This window comes from Mustelus asterias, chromosome 15 (assembly GCF_964213995.1).
Source record: "Mustelus asterias chromosome 15, sMusAst1.hap1.1, whole genome shotgun sequence".
Lineage (NCBI taxonomy): Eukaryota > Metazoa > Chordata > Chondrichthyes > Carcharhiniformes > Triakidae > Mustelus > Mustelus asterias.
The window spans coordinates 6,543,895-6,561,203 of NC_135815.1; the positions used below are offsets into that span (position 1 = coordinate 6,543,895).

Here is a 17,309-nt window from a genome sequence, read left to right on the forward strand (position 1 = left end):
TCTAAAACTAAGAGGTCTCCGCCTTCAAATTAATGTCAGGCCATTCAAGAACTCTGGGGTCAGGATCATCTCAAAGACTATTTCCTCGGGTGGATGGAGCTATTACAAGGGGGCATAACTATAGGGTTCGTGGTGGGAGATACAGGAAGGATATCAGAGCTAGGTTCTTTACTCAGAGAGTGGTTGGGGTGTGGAATGGACTGCCTGCAGTGATAGTGGAGTCAGACACTTTAGGAACATTTAAGCGATTATTGGATAGGCACATGGAGCACACCAGGATGATAGGGAGTGGGATAGCTTGATCTTGGTTTCAGATAAAGCTCGGCACAACATCGTGGGCCGAAGGGCCTGTTCTGTGCTGTACTGTTCTATGTTCTATGTCCTCAGCCTCCAGTAACCGGCCCAACATGATGTTCATTGGCAAATTAGTGGTCAGAAGGGGCACTTAAATCCAGTTATGTGCAGCAGGGAGGATCCCATGGCTGGTGGGGGTAACAGGAGGCCTACTGAGTTGATATGATTTGATTTATTATTGTCATGTGTATTAGGATACAGTGAAAAATATTGTTTCTTGCGCGCTATACAGACAAAGCATACCTTTCATAGAGAAGGAAATGAGAGAGTGCAGAATGTAGTGTTACAGTCATAGCTAGGGTGTAGAGAAAGATCAACTTAATGCGAGGTAGGTCCATTCACAAGTCTGACAGCAGCAGGGAAGAAGCTGTTCTCGAGTCGGTTGGTACGTGACCTCAGACTTTTGTATTTTTTTCCCAAAGGAAGAAGGTGGAAGAGAGAATGTCCGGGGTGCGTGGGGTCCTTAGTTATGTTGACTGCTTTTCCGAGGCAGTGGGAAGTGTAGACAGAGTCAGTGGATGGGAGGCTGGTTTGAATGATGGATTGGGCTACATTCATGACCTTTTGTAGTTTCTTGCGGTCTTGGGCAGAGCAGGAGCCATACCAAGCTATGACACAACCAGAAAGAATGCTTTCTATACTGTCTGCCTGAAGGAGCTGCAGCCTCCTGCTGATGCAGGTAAGGGAAAGAGAAGGCACTTCAAGATGGAGATGCACTCTCAGCATATTCGAGACAGAGTTGATAGATTTCAGAGCACTAAGGGAATGAAGGGATATCGTGATCAGTGGAGTTGAGGTCAATCCGATTGTACTGAATGACAGAGCAGGTTTGATGGGGCATCGACTATGATTCCTAACTCCTGGAGACTCCAAGGCAATCCCTGAAGGCTGGACACTCCAGATGGATTGGGATGTCCAACTAATCAGTTTGGGTTGAGGTGAAATGAGTGATGTCATCCTCTACATCGCACTTACCGCACATTTTTAATCAGCTAGAATCAGTGTGGTGAAAATCGGACCAACTCACCATTTCCTGCTCGCATATTGCCCTTGATTCGAGAGGCAAGGCAGATGCTGGGTCGTCCTTGGCCGGGTATCTTTCCAAATATATTGACTCGGTTGTTCTTCCAATGAACAGTTCACTGTGGACAGAGGACACTGAAAGTTATATCTAACACAGAGGGACATCAATGGTTAAAACCATTAAAAGCAGGACTACATATGTGGAAAAGCAAAGGGATTTATGGGTCCATGTAGATGGGTCATTAAAAAAGGCTTGATAATTACTCAAAAAGGCTGTTGCAATATTTACCTCAAGGAGACTGGGATTCCAAAACAAAAGAAGTTATGCTTCATGTGTATTTTTTTTAACTCTTTCATGAGATGTGGGCATCGCTGTGCATTTATTGCCCATCCCTAGTTGCCCTTGAACTGAGTGGCTTGCTCGGTCATTTCAGAGTCAACCACATTGCTCTGGATCTGGAGTCACACGTAGGCCAGGCCAGGTAAGGACGGCAGATTTCCTTCCCTAAAGGGGCATGAGTGAACCAGATGGCAAGGACAGTTGTCATGGTTACTATTATTGAGACTAACTTTATATTCCTGATTTAGTAATTGGATTTAAAGTTTCACCAGCTGCCGCGGTGGGATTTGAACCCGTGTCCTCAGAACATTAGGCGGTGCCTCAGGATTATTAGCTGAATGACATTTCCACCATTTCCCCCTATTTGTGTGTAGGCCTTGGTCAGAGCCCCCAGCAGAACATTCAGTGCTATCGCAAGGATACACTGACCTTGTAGAGGGAACAGTGCAGAATTATGTCACAGACTAAAGGGTTAAAACGCGGGGACAGTTTGCATAACTCTGGCTTGTATTCCCTCGAGTTTACAAGGTTGAGGGTGATCTGATCGAGGTGTTTGAAACGATAAAGAGGTTGGATATTTAGTTAGTGAGGGATCATGTCCTCTGTGGGAGCATTCTGAATAAAAAGACACAGGGCGGGACTTTCCAGCCAAGCTCTCCCCAAGACTGGAAAATCCCACCTGAGGTCAACGGACCTTTGCATGGTTCCCCCCCCCCCACCCCCACCCCCCCCCCCCCCCCCCCGCCCCCACCCCCCCAAACGCTATGATTCCCGTGGCAGGCAGAATGGGAAAATTCCCCCCACAATCTTAAAATTAGAGTTGGGGCCTATCAGGAAGCAATATTTTCAGACATAAAGTTGTAGAACTGTTTCTCCAAAGTCTGTATTTTTCAAAACTAAGATTGGAAGATCATAGAATCCCTACAGTGCAGAAGGAGGCCATTCGGCCCATCGAGTCTGCACTGACCATATTCCCAGCCAGACCCCATTCCTGTAACCCCACATATTTAGCATGGCCAATCTACCTAACCCACACATCTTTGGAATGTGGGAGGAAACAGGAGCACCCGGAGGAAACCCATGCAGACGCAGGGAGAATATGCAAAGACCACACAGACAGTGATGCAAGGCCGACATTGAACTCGGGTCTCTGGCACTGTGAGGCAACAGTGCTAACCACTGTGCCACCATACCGTGATTAAGTAATTGACACCAAGCGATATGAAACAACGATGGGTAAATGGTGTTGAGGTTTGAGTCAACTCTGATCTAAATGAACAGCAGAATAGATTTACAATGGCTGAATGGTCTACTTTTGTTCCTATTTTCCTATGTTAGCAATATCATTGAATAGGACCATACCATACAATTCCAGCGCTCTGATCATTACATTGAGATAATGGGAAGGACTGAGTTTTAGATTTTACCCTTTCTCTCTGTGTGTTGTTTGGAATCCACACTTACCTACCTCCCAGCCCTCATTACAAGCGAGAACTTGGTATTTTCCAATACACATTGGAAATAGCAGGTAGCTATGTTACATAGAATTAGGATTACTCCAAACTGTACAGCACAGAGAGAGGCCATTCAGCCCACCTGCTCCATGCTGGTATTGATGCTGTCTCCTCCCACCATAATTCATCCAACCCCAACACCAAAATGTGCTGTAGAAGGGTCATTTGCAACCGAAACACTGGGTGGAATTTTCCGGCCACGCTCTTCCCGAAACCATAAAATCCTGACCAAGGTCAACAGACCTTTCCATATTCCGCCCCTCGCCCGCTCTGATTCCCGTGGCGGACTGGGCAGTAAAATTCCAGCCGTTAACTCTGCTTCTTTCCACAGGTGCTGCCAGACCTGCTGAGCTTTTCCAACATTTTCTATTCTTATTTCAGATTTCCAGCGTCCGCAGCTTTTATCAAAATGTTCGAGTACATTCTCCCTCAGATGTTTATCTAGCTTCTCTTTAAATACTCCTATGTTATTGGTCTCAGCCAAGCATGTGGTGAGACCGATAACACCCTCTATGTAAAACACTTGTCTCGTACATCTCCTTTAAACCTTGCCCCTCGCACCTTAAACCTGTGCCCCCTAGTAATTGACTCTTCCACCCTGGGAAAAAGCATCTGACTATCTACTCTGTCCATGCCCCTCATAATCTTGTAGGCTTCTATCAGGTCTCCCCTCAATTTCCGTCGCTCCAGTGAGAACAAACCAAGTTTCTCCAATCTCTCCTCATAGCTAATGTCCTCCATACCAGGCAACATCCTGGTAAATCTTTCCTGTACCCTCTCCAAAGCCTCCACATCCCTCTGGTAGTGTGGCGACCAGAATTGAACACTATATTCCAAGTGCGGCCAAATAGTTCTCCTAAATTGTTTGTTGGATTAATTTACATTTTATCTATGTTCTACCCGATCAAACTCCTTCTTTGTCTGTTGGGTCATCTCTTGGCTTTCTCTGTTTGAGAGGAAAGAGACTCCCAGCCTTTTCAATCTTTCCTGATCGAAGGAAACCATTCAGCCCATACCACCCGTGCCTACTACCTTTCCACCAGAAACAAATGGCCATGTTATTTCAAAGTGATTGTCACTTACCCACTGGTTGGACCTGAATGGAGTCGATGGAAAGATTATTCCCGATAACTGAAGATGTGTTTTTCAGTCTTTCTTGGACTATCCTCTCTTCCAGGTAAATATTTTTGGTAATGTTGTAATACAGAATGGCCAAGCAATCATAGCTGAAGAGGAAATAACATGTGAGAAATGGAGACAGGAATGAACTGGGATGAACTGGGATGAACTGGAATGAACTGGGATGAACTGGGATGAACTGGCATGAACTGGGATGAACTGGCATGAACTGGCATGAACTGGGATGAACTGGGTGAACAGGGATGAACTGGGATGAACTGGGATGAACTGAGTAAACTGGGTGAACTGGAATGAACTGGGTGAACTGGATGAACTGGGATGAATTGGGTGAACTGGGTGAACTGGGATGAATTGGAATGAACTGGAATGAGCTGGGTGAACTGGGATGAACTGGGTGAACTGGGGAGAACTGGGTGAGCAGGGATAAACTGGATGAACAGGAATGAACTGGGATGTACTGAGTAAACTGGGTGAACTGGAATGAACTGGGTGAACAGGGATAAACTGGATGAACTGGGATGAATTGGAATGAACTGGAATGAGCTGGGTGAACTGGAATGAACTGGGTGAACTGGGATGAACTGGGTGAACTGGGATGAATTGGAATGAACTGGAATGAGCTGGGTGAACTGGGATGAACTGGGTGAACTGGGATGAACTGAGTGAACTGGGATGAACTGGGGCGAACTGGGTGATCAGGGATAAACTGGATGAACAGGAATGAACTGGGATGTACTGAGTAAACTGGATGAACTGGAATGAACTGGGATGAACTGGAATGAACTGGGTGAACAGGGATAAACTGGATGAACTGGATGAACAGGGATGAAGTGGAATGAACTGGGTGAACAGGGATAAACTGGATGAACAGGAATGAACTGGAATGAACTGGATGAATTGTGATAAACTGGATGAACTGGGTGAACAGCGATGAACTGGGGTGAACAGGGATGAACTGAGATGAACTGGGTGAACAGGGATGAACTGGAATTGACTGGGTGAAAAGGGATGAACTGGGATGAACTGGGATAAACTGGGTGAACAGGAATGGACCAGGAGGAACTGGGAGGAATAGGAATGTAAACTACAATGTTCATCCATCATCCTCCAATGTCATTGGATCAAAATCATGGAACCCCCTCCCTAACAGCACTGTGGGTGCACCTACACCACATGGAGTACAGCGGTTCAAGAAGGCAGCTCACCACCACCTCCTCAAGGGGCAATTACTGATGGGTAATAAATGCTGGGCTAGCCAGCGACACCCACATCCCGCGAGAGAATAAACGAAAGGAGCAATCTAAACGTAGCGAGAAAGGTATCAATGTCTCACCTTGTGCTCTCGGCTGATCGGGAAATCCGGTGAGATGACGTTTTGTTGCTTTCATAAATCCTAAACATTGACAGAAAGAATCCCGGTTTGTGAGAAAAAAACTACTGATCATAAAATAAAAACTGGTTGGGTTTTTTACAACAAATCAGCAACTTAGAGTCATCCTGCAAATGAGTAAATCTATTGAATTTGGTGTCTGCATTGTGAGATTGAAACTCCGAAGAGCATAAGCAGGTGTAGGCCATTCCTCCCCTCCTGCTCTGCTGTTCAGTAAGGTTATGGCTGATCTGATATTGGCCTCCACTTGCCTGCCTGTTACAGGCGGCACGGTGGCACACTGCCTCACAGCGCCAGAGACCCAGGTTCAGTTCCAGCCTCAGTCACTGTCTGTGTAGAGCGTTGATGTGGAGATGCTGATGTTGGACTGGAATGGGCACAGTAAGACAACACCAGGTTAAAGTCCAACAGGTCTATTTGGAATCACGAGCTATCGGAGCGCTGCTCCTTCATCAGGTGAGTCACAGAGAAAAGCTCGCGATTCCAAATAAACCTGTTGGACTTGAACTTGGTGTGTGGAGTTTGCACCTTCTCCCCGTGTCTGCATGGGTTTCCTCCGGGTGCTCAAGTTTCCTCCCACAGTCCAAAGATGTGCTGGTTAGGTGGATTGGCCATGCTAAATTGCCCCTTAGTGTCAGGGGGATTAGCAGGGTAGATGCGTGGGGTTATGTGGATAGGGCCTGGATGGGGTTTTTGTCAGTGCAGGCTGGATGGGCCGAATGGCCTCCTTCTGCACTGTCGGGATTCGATGATTCTATGATTGGAGGAGCAGGCACAATGGGCTGTATGGTCTACTCCTGCTCCTATTTCTTGTGTTGGCGTGTTAATCGGAGGCATTAACCCACATGTCTAATGATACATTCCCACCCGAGTTTAACCTTTGGTTTTGTTTATCAAGAAACAATCTGCTCACCTGACACTCTCCACATAGACAGAGTAATTCCAATTCTGAAAAGACTCAGTAAGCTGAAAATTCAATGAAAGAAAGAAACAGCAAATCAGCGCACAGGTCGATCCATTAACAAAGGCCACACTGGCACAAGCACATAAACTTTCATCCCTCGCTCAGGTCAGCAATGGCACCAAAGAAACACATGTCAGAACAGCTGAGTCTTGACATCTATGTGGACTCCCTGTGCAGGAAATGGTCCCATCCACTCTTCTATCAGATACATTGTTCAATTGGATAAGGTTTAGGTTGTGTGAGGGAGTGAGATAATAAACAATCGATCACAAGAAAGGAGAAAGTCAATGAAGGGCGGCACGGTGACACAGTGGTTAGCACTGATGCCTCACAGCACCAGGGACCCGGGTTCGATTCCCAGTTTGGTTCATTGTGGAGTTTGCACATTCTCCCCACGTCTGCGCGAGTTTCCTCCGGCTGCTCCGGTTTCCTCCCAAAGTCCAAATATGTGCAGGTTGGTGCATTGGCCATGCTAAATTGTTCCTTAGTGTCCAGGGATGTGTAGATTAGAGGGATTAGCAGGGTAAATATGTGGGATGACGGGGATAGGGCCTGGGTGGGATTGTTGTCGGTGCAGGCTCGATGGGTTGAATATACTGTAGGGAATACACTGTAGGGATTCTATGAGTCTAAGACGGTTCCCTATTCCCTACAGGTAAAGTGTCCCAGGGTGGGATGTGGAAGCCCTTCTGAGTTTTATCTTTGCTCACTAAAGAGTGATGAAGCCAACTGCAACAGAGGGAGTTGGCGGCATTGTGGCAATGTTACTGGGTTCGTAATCCAGAGGCCCAGGCTAATGTTCTGGGGGCACAGGTTCAAATCCCAACACAACAACTGGTGGAATTTCAATTCAATTCATAAAATCTGGAATACAAAGTTCATCTCAGTAATGGTCACCATGACAACTATTACTTGTTGCTGTAAAGGCCCATCTGGTTCACTAATGTCCTTTAGAGAGGGAAATCTGCCGTCTTTACCCGGTCTGGCCTCCATGTGACTCCAGACTCACAGCAACGTGGCTGGCTCTTTACTGCTCTCTGAAATGGCCCGGCCAGCCACAGGGGTGATAAATGATGGCCTTGCCAGTGAAACCCACATTCAATGAAGAACATAAAGCTCTGTCACCATGCCAACTGTTCCGACACAAATTGGAACCCTCCAGCTCTCTTTGGCTTGACTAACTCTCTGTCTTCACTGTCTCAACCAGCTGGGGAGTGGCCGGGAGAGTGGGGAGCAGTATGGGAGTATCCCTGTAGCTGAGGGTATCACTGAGACACGAACAGAGGAGTAGGAGGTCAGTATTATTGCACAAGAACCAGGGAAAGGTAAATGGAAACGACCTACCCAGGCTGAGACTGTTCGCTCAAGATCCGCTGTGTTCATATTCCCATTCAGGTCATGGACTGTGAACTGTGTCCTGTATAAAAGTCCCCCTGTGTAGTGAGAACAGAGCAGAGTTACAACGTGTGTTTAAACCGCACCCCCCCCCGCCCCCCCCCTCCCCCCCACCACCTCCGCTCCCCTCAAATGGCTCCCTCTAGTCACCGAGAATAGCCACAGTGCGTTCAGAGCCTGCTGAGAGTCCGACTGGAGACAGCGAGTGGAGGAAATCCGCCTACAAACTCAGGCTGTTGCCAGGAGATGTACCCAGAGGAAAACCACGGCCTCAGCACTCCACGCTAAACCTGTCTGGAAACGTGTGTCTTATGGTTCAATCATTCAGCAAATAAAAGAATGTTTTTTTTCTCATTCGTTCATGGGCATCACTGGCTGGACCAGCATTTATTGCCCATCCCCCTTGAAGGGGCAGTTTAGTGTCACCCACTGTGACCCTGGAGTCACATGGAGGCCAGACCGGGTAAGGATGACAGATTTCCTTCCCTAGAGGACATTAATGAATTAGATGGGTTTTTGTGACAATTGACAACGGTTTGATTTTTTAATTCCAGATTTTTATTGAATTCAAATTTCACCATCTGCCGTGGTGGGATTCCAACCCGGATCCCCAGAGCATTACCCTGGGTCTCTGGATCACTCCTCCAGTGACTTCCCCTAAGGATGAGGAGCCAGTTGGGATTGCTGGAGTTTGAGAGGCTGGCTGCATAGATACCACACCATTGCTTCAGAGAGAATGCAAGAGGCACACTTTCCATGGGCAGATAATGGAATGGAAGGAAGATAGTCTAAAAAAAAAGTTTTCTTAATTTGTCCCATTTTCCAGTGTGTTAGAATGCACATAAGATCCAAAGTTGTCAATAAATTATACATTCTTATGCATCTTTGATTCTTGCGTAGTATTATAATATACAAAATTCTGTAACTATAGGATTAGCCAACTAACTACAGGCCAAGAGCTATTGAAGTGACAAGTGTGCAGACTTCATTGATTGGTTTCTAAAGTCAGGCCCACGGATCCAAAGAGGACAAGGAGGTCAGTGCCCGCTTCCAAATACTGTAACAATTACATGGCATTTGCCGACCGGACCTTCTGTGTTCATCCCCTTGGGAAACATCCCATGTCCTGACCAGTGTGAGGAAAGAGATCTGGATGAGTTCCAAGCAGCAACTGCGAGGGAAGGAGGGGGAGAAGGAGGGAGGGGATCGTCTGCACAGTCCTCACTAGATGGCGCCTTTTGCATTGCTAACGGCTGCCGATGTTAGTTAAAATCAGAGTCATGCGTTAGTTAGCCTTTGGGACTGTGGACATTTACCAGGGAGGAGGCAAAAAAATGTCACTTTCCAGGGAAAATCAAGCACAGAGACACACAGTTAACCCTCTGAGAAGACAATAAAAGCAATAAGTGCCAGAGCTCACTTCAATCTTTACAATTTTTCTGACAATATTCGTTAGAACTCTGCGTTCAATCACTGTTTAAATCAGTGAAGATGTATATTCCAGGCTATATTTATTGTCAAGATGTGTCCAGTGGACTCAAAGGGTTAATATACTCCGTGCAACACAAAGTAAACATCAACCTGAAGCCTGAACTTCCGACTTTTGTGAACTTGAGCAGCTCACGCTCTGAATTGTACTTTGCTCAGTTTCAAAAAAGGGTGAAGAATTTCCGTGCTAGCTCACTCTGTCCACACGCTCCCATCTCGGTCCCCAGCAGATCAATCGTCAGCTACAGTCAAGCATAAATCCACCACATTCTTCCTCCCCTTCAAGTGGCGCTTGTCATACGCTCACCAGATTGATAGTAAAAATCACAATTAGAATCACGCCCTGAACTTCCTCCTCCAATGAAAAATCATTTTCTCTGTAGTCAAAGTTAAAACTTTACTTATCAGTGTCACAAGTAGGCTTACATTAACACTGCAATGAAGTTACAGTGAAAATCCCCCAGTCACCCCACACTCCGGTTCAGGTACACTGAGGGAGAATTTAGCATGGCCAATGCACCTAACCAGCACGTCTTTGGACTATGGGAGGAAACTGGAGTACCCGGAGGAAACTCATATAGACACGGGGAGAAGGTGCAAACTCCACACAGACACTGACCCAAGCTGGGAATCGAACCCGGGTCCCTGATGCTGTGAGGCAGTCGTGCTAACCACTGTGCCACCGTGTCACCCCTCAATCAACCCTCAACAAAACTGTCGCAATAGCTTGCTCGTCATCCAGAGAAACGAGTTGTTGTTCATTGAAAGAAGAACTTCGGTTTGTGGTTTAGAAAGTGCACTAGTATCTTTGTGCTGGATGAAAATAATTATGGAATAATGTTCCTTTTTTGCAGCAGAGGGTAGCGTTCTGCTCCTGCTGTTTGTCCTTAAAGGGGAGTGAATGTTTGCATTTTCTGGATGTACCTTTAATAAGAATACTATTTAATTGTCGCTGCTAATGCTACTTGGTAAGCCTTACAAAATGGGAATGTTCTACAGTTATCAAGCTTCATATAATCAGCCATCTCCTCACAGCATACTGCTGTGCTGCTAGCTATCTCTACATGTTCAGCTCAATGCTACAAAATCCCAGCATCAACACATGTGAGGCAACTACTGGCAGTGATCTATGGTGATAGATACCACTACAGGTTTCTACAGCTGCTACTAAGACATACAGTTGGCAACCACTTCTCCGCACGGGCAGCCCGTCCTGCCAGCCTCTTCACAGAGACAGGACGCCGAGGCATGGTCAGGGGTGACGGACGGTTCCCTGCTCCCCAAGCCCATAGAGGGGGCTACTAAGCTGAGTCCATAAACATCAGGGGAGGGAACTGAAGGAGGTGCCACTTCCACTGATGAAGAGACGGGCACAAGATGCACCAGTCGTGTTGTGGAGGTTAGCAGTGGCTGTTCGCTGTCAGGGTCAGTCTCCGTGCTGATGACATTGCCCCAGATCGATGCAGTTGGAAGTACACCAATAGAGAGACCCAGAGAGGAATCCATTGATAACGTGGGCACCAGTGTTTGTTCTTGAGGTCCAGCACTTAGCTGAGGAGCTCCCACAGATGCTGAGGTAACGTTTACTGATATCCCTTCGCTTATGTGAGCTGAGGTACTGAACAGGGAAGAGTACAACCCCTCATTATAAGTGATTGGCTCCTCAGCAGAATGCTCTGGCTTCAGATACTGCAATGTTCTTGCATGGTTTTGACTTGTTAAAGTTATGCTTAGAACCGTAGCTGGGAAGTCACTTGGTGAATGGGCAGAGCCGCTGACTGCCATGTGTTCAGGTTCAGCCCCTGTAACAATGTCATCGGCATTCGCAAGTTGGGGGGTCCTTGTTAGCAATGGGGTATGTGTATTGAGTGAGGTCCACTGTGCTCCTGAATGTACAGAGATCACAGTCACTGCCTGGACTCCTTCAACCCTCTCCAATACGGAATACGAAAATGGCTCCCACTTCAGCCCAGGACTCCAAGAAGCAGGCGGCACACGGCTCTCTGAAACAAACCCCAACAATGAATACTCTGTATTTGTATTGTCCACAGAGACCTCGGCCAACTGATGCTCAAGCTGGACTTCCTTTGCCCGCTCTACACTGGATGTCACAAATCTCTCTTGGGCGTGTGAGCCGGAAGCCACAACTGAACTATTACTGGCACGCGAAAGAATTCCCCACTTGTTCTGCAATCCTTCTGGAATTGTCAGTGGGAAACTGGGAAAATACGTTCCATTAACAGATATTTGGAATGAACTGGGCGTCGACGAAAAAGTCTGTTCCAGTTCAGGAAGATTATCAGGATGAAGAGAATTTGTGTTTTCACTTCCCACAGCCGCAGAGACATCGAAAGACATGGGCAAGAGCATGTGGGTCACCACTGGGGTCCAGTCCAAGGGAACAGCCCATGTGTCCCCCACATTATTGATTGAAGTTTCCACTGAAGACTTGAGGTTATCGGGTACTGCTGAGGAACCACTCTTCAGATGAAGAGTCTCAGGGGTTGAGTCAGTTGAAATACTCAAGGACATGAGTGAAATATCTTTGGTCAACATTCCAGCATCATCTGGAGCCAGTGTCCTCCATGTGCTTTCACTCATTGGATATGCACGTTGATGGCTCTGTGTGATACGTTGTGTGATATCAGGCAGCGAGATCTGATTACTATCTCTCTCGGTTGACTTCCTGCTGTCAGGCAGGGGATGAGGGTTGAGCTCTCCTGGAGACAATGTCCACTGACTCACTATACTTGGTGACGCCACTTTCAAAGGCGATAAATAACTTGTTTGGGATTCAGGGATTCTTGTTGGTCCTGGTGTACCAGTCATTCCGATTTCCACCTGCGTACCAGTCTGTAACACTGTCAGATGAACACTGACTGACTGCACATTGCCTGAAAGGGAGTGCTGGATGCTAGACTCAGAAGTTGCCATTGATAATGTCTCTGTGTTGTACTGGGAATGGTTGACACCTTCATTGGGTCCGACCATAGAAGGTGATAGGGATTTGCCCCAGAAATGATCTGGCGTGGAAGGAATATTTATCACATCTGGCACTGATGGTGCTGAAGAAACATATGCTAAAGCATTGGGAGAGTTCGAGCTCTTGAGTGGCTTTGTCGACATGACCAGAATGTCCGTGTCTGTACTGGGCACTAAAATAGCAATGCTATCTCCTTGCCCTCTGATTGAAAAGTGGCCTGGAAGCCATATAAACTCATCAGACTGCTCTAATTGGTTTTGTAACTCTTCAGTACTGAAAACTACAGTTGGAAAGTCTTCTGAGGGATGTGCAAAGCCATGAACTGCCATCTGTTCAGGTCCAGCCCCTGTAACAATGTCACCTGAATTCACAAGTTGCTGAGTTCCTGTTGGCAATGGGGTATGTATCCACTGTGCCGATGTAATAGATTCAGTGCCAAAGTAGTTTGTGAGATGAGCTAAGTCAGTTGTGTATGTTAGTCCAGTGGCAGGGAAACCATTGTTATCTCTTTCAAAGGCTGGGCTCGATATGATAGACTCTTCATCATCAAAACCAACTTGCCCTGGAATGAGTAACGAATAAGACCAACTGGACATGCTCTTGATAATATCCTTTGACAAGGCAGCGCTAGATGACTTAATCTCAGAATGGTGCGACATTAGATGGTGGGTATCCATAGAAAATTCAACAGTCTCATGGAGAGATGACGCTGCAGTCTCTGTGTTGAACAGATCCCTCAGTAGCACAGGTAAGGTGTTTAATGAATTTTCCATCCAGTCAGAACTACTGCTAGCCATCCAGAATGAACTAGATAAAGAATGTCCGTGAGATACAACACTTGTCTGTGCACTCGGTTTATGTGCTGGCGTTGTTGGAGTGGGTCTAATTGTTGGATAGAAAACTAAAGATGTTGTTTGGGATTGTAACCCCATTGGTTTTAACAGACCAGCGGACCCGTCACCAGTAGCGTGTTGACTTGGTGATAGTGCAGGAGGAGTGCTTTGCCCCAGACTGTACCATGTACCCAATCCAGTGTCAGCTCCTTCCTCAGTCCTTAATACATCTCGGCTTCCAAGATCAGTGGACAACATCTCAAAACTGGAGTCGGGCTCACTGCCCTTGGTTATATTACCAGTCAGATTCTCACCAGAAACCCTCAAGTCATAGGATTGGTTCATCAGCTTCATCAGTTGGGTGACAACGTCCAGTTGAGAGGGGTTTGGTTCTCTGTTGGCTGCACCTCCATCTCCGGCACTGGTTAGCTGCTTCAATGCCCCCGAATCCTCTGTAACACTGTGTGGCCTCTTGGTCACAGCCTTGGTGAAGACGATTGAAGCACTGTGCGTGTTAGGTATCCCTGGTCTCAAAACACTCGACATGTGGGGTCTGGGTCTCAGTGGGTACCTCAAAGGTGTGGAAATGATTCCCGGCCACTTCCTGGAGCTTCTTGTTCGCTGTTCCGTTTGCCAGGTGGAGTGATGTCGGGATGTATTCACTGGCCCGCGGTTTACTCGGAGGGCAGCTGGTGGCAACGGGACCTGGGACCTCTGCAAATCTGTATCGTTAAAGTTTCCTGCTGTTAGTGTGCAGATCATCCCATAATGAACTCATCACATTAACCTGCAACAAACCTGATGCACAATGATATGGAACAATGCCAGTTCGAACATTCTCAGCAAAACCTGCTGAGTGAGTTAAGTGTACATTTATCCCACACCCTCCTCTCCCTCACACCCACTGATTTGATTTGGTTTGATTTGATTTATTATTGTCACATGTATTAACATACAGTGAAAAGTATTGTTCATTGAGCTCCCTGGATCAGGTTTCCTCCTGAGTCCTGTGCTGATTGAGCCGGGGATGTGGCAGATAGCAATAGGGAATTACAAAGTGTGTCCTACTGCTGACCAATGTCCAACAGCACCCTCCACCCCTGCCCCCCCCCCTCAGCCTTGATAGGTGGGCTTGTGGGCATGACAGGGTCAAGGTTGACTGGAACAGAAGGAGGCCATTCAGCCCCTCAAACCGATTCTGTCATTCAATGAGATCATGGCAAGTTTGTTACCTCAATCCCCCCCCCCTCAGGCTCAGCTGTGACGCAGCCTACAGTCCAACTACTAACATTCATCATCAGGGTGCACCCATGACCATTGGGCCTGATGATGCTTCAGCAATAACGTCATTGAGAGTCAACATTCACACAAAGAATCACAGTAAGTTACCTTGCAGGTAGAGAAAGTAACCAGGAATGCAAATGTAACGTTCGCCTTCACTGAAAGGGGATGGAATATAAAAGAAGGGAAGTCTGTACAGGTGAGACAACACTGCGCTGTGCATGGATTTGGGTGCCTTATTTCAGGAGCGATATACTTTCCAGCTCTGGCGAAGGATCATCCAGACTCAAAACGTCGCCTCTATTCTCTCCCCACAGACGCTGTCAGGCCTGCTGAGATTTTCCAGCACATTCTGTTTTTGATTCAGATTCCAGCATCCGCAGTAACTCAGCAAAGGTTCACTTGGTTGATTGAAAGAGAAGGATTGAGCAGTTGAGAAGAATGAGAGGTGGCCTTAAGTGAAACAGATATGATTCTGAAGGGACTTTTTCATATCCTTGGATGTGGGTATCCCTGGCAAGGCCAGCATTTGTTGCCCATCCCTAATTGCCCTTGAAATGAGTGGCTTGTTCGGCCATTTCAGAGGACAGTTAAGAGTCAACTACGTTGCAGTGGCTCTGGAGTCACGTGTAGGCCAGACTGGATAAGGACGGCAGATTTCTTTCCCTAAAGGACATTACTGAACCAGCAATAGTTGTCATGGTCACCTCATTTTATAATTCCAGATTTATTCATTAAATTTAAATTTTTAAATTCCACCAGCTGTTGTGGTGGGATTAGAACATGAACCTGGGCCTTTAGATAACTGATCCAGTGACATTGCCGCCTCACCATTGGCACCCCCTTTGAACAAGGTAGGTGCCAAGAGGATGTTTCCCCTTGTGGGGGAATCTAGAACCAGGGAGCACAATAAAGAGTCTCCCAGTCTTGTTGGGAAGTGAGGAGGTTTTTTTTCTCTCAGAGGGTCGTTAATCTTTGGAATTTTCTTCCCTAACAGAGGTGGAGGCTGGGTTATCGAACCATAGAATTCCCTACAGTGCAGGAGGAGGCCAGAATGAATGTAGTCAAGGCTGAGTTGGACAGATGCTTGATCTACAAGGGCATTAAGGACTATGTGGTACAAGCCGGAAAGTAGAATTGAGTCCCATGTCAGAGTAGTCATGATCTTATTGAATGGCAGAGCAGGCTCAATGGGCCAAATGGCCTAATCCTGCCTCTATCTCTTATGAATTTGGAAGTGGAGGAAATCATCAGTCCCGCTTTCTCTTTTCTCCCATCCGCCATCTTTCCATTTCATTCCAATTATTGCAACAATTATTACAGCACGATTAAGTGAGCATTATGTCAAGCAGGACAATGAAGCTGTTGTTAATATATCAAAACACCGGGGAACCCGTGTTTCTGTGTTACCATCCAACACGTGCCTCGGGGGGGGTGTGACTAATTAATGAGAAGCGATGAGCACCTTGTGGGCCTCATCAGCACACATAACAGAAACAACATGCAATGTCCACTGAAGACTCAAAATGTTAACTGTTTCTCTCTCCATAGAAGCTGCCAGACCTGCTGAGTCTTTCCAACATTTTCCGTTTTTAATTCAATGTCTGTTTATTCTTTTCCCGTGACAGTGTCCTGTCACCTGCTCAACCCGTGCCCCAACCCAACTGTAAAACACATGGTTGAGTATTGATAATGGCTGATCCTGACTTATACTAACCATTGCAATGCTTCTCCAATATCACGGAGAGGGCAGTCCCACATGTTTCGCTTCTAATCATTATTGGGCTGTATTAAGAAAATGGAATGGGGCCAATTGTCACCAATGGGGCAAATTCCCCAAGTTAGCATCTGTGGGGGGAAGGGGTGTCATTTTGAATTGAGGGGGCACCCGGAAGAATCCCACGCAGACACGGGGAGAATGTGCAGACTCCACACAGACAGTAACCCAAGGCCGGAATCGAACCCGGGTCCCTGGCGCTGTGAGGCAGCAGTGCTAACCACTGTGCCACCCCTTGTGTACTGGCTCATATTTAAACTTCAACCAAAATCACCAAAACAGATTGCGGATTCTGGGAGCTTGCTGTGCTAAATGGGCTGTCACGCAACAGCAGTGACCATCTGTCAAAAGTGCTTAAAAATGGGTCACCGTGAGATTGTGGAAGAAACTGGGCGGGATTTCTTGCTGCGGTGGGACTGGAAAATCTTGCCGTATAAATGCGAGTCCCGTCTTTCAAAGCATCCCCTCAGCAACCTACTGCTCTACTGGCCTAACCACAGAAAGATAAATAATACACAACGCTGGCAATAGCTCACTGAGGAACATGCATTGTATAAGCTGCATCAGACATTGTATTCAACATCTGTCGCTTACGCTTCCCTCGTGAAGAAGCTCGAAATGATCTCAAACGAGCAAGTTGGCAGTGGAGTTCACGGCCTCCATTGTCACGGCAAGTAAGGCTGCCACTGCTTCTGTGACACAAACTGACCACCGCCATAATTACCATGACTGTGCCCACAGAGCCCCCACCATCACCCATGCCACTTTCGCTCCTTGGCACCATCGCTAGCGTCAGTACAATCCAGCAGCATTCCTATAGCGTAAAA

General features: G+C 46.9%; 1 protein-coding gene across 23 annotated transcripts in view; it reads right to left on the bottom strand.

Annotated features, from left to right (window-relative positions):
• The window catches only part of adgrg6 (adhesion G protein-coupled receptor G6), a 131,789-nt gene that overhangs the window by 41,993 nt on the left and 72,487 nt on the right, over nucleotides 1-17,309 (bottom strand). For all 23 annotated transcript variants that reach the window (XM_078229404.1, XM_078229402.1, XM_078229405.1 and 20 more), the window contains 5 exons: nucleotides 8,070-8,158; nucleotides 6,675-6,727; nucleotides 5,705-5,764; nucleotides 4,315-4,457; nucleotides 1,382-1,496 (listed from right to left, as the gene is read on the bottom strand). In XM_078229404.1, coding sequence (XP_078085530.1) covers nucleotides 1,382-1,496; nucleotides 4,315-4,457; nucleotides 5,705-5,764; nucleotides 6,675-6,727; nucleotides 8,070-8,158 — 460 coding nt within the window. The remainder of the gene's footprint in view (nucleotides 1-1,381; nucleotides 1,497-4,314; nucleotides 4,458-5,704; nucleotides 5,765-6,674; nucleotides 6,728-8,069; nucleotides 8,159-17,309) is intronic.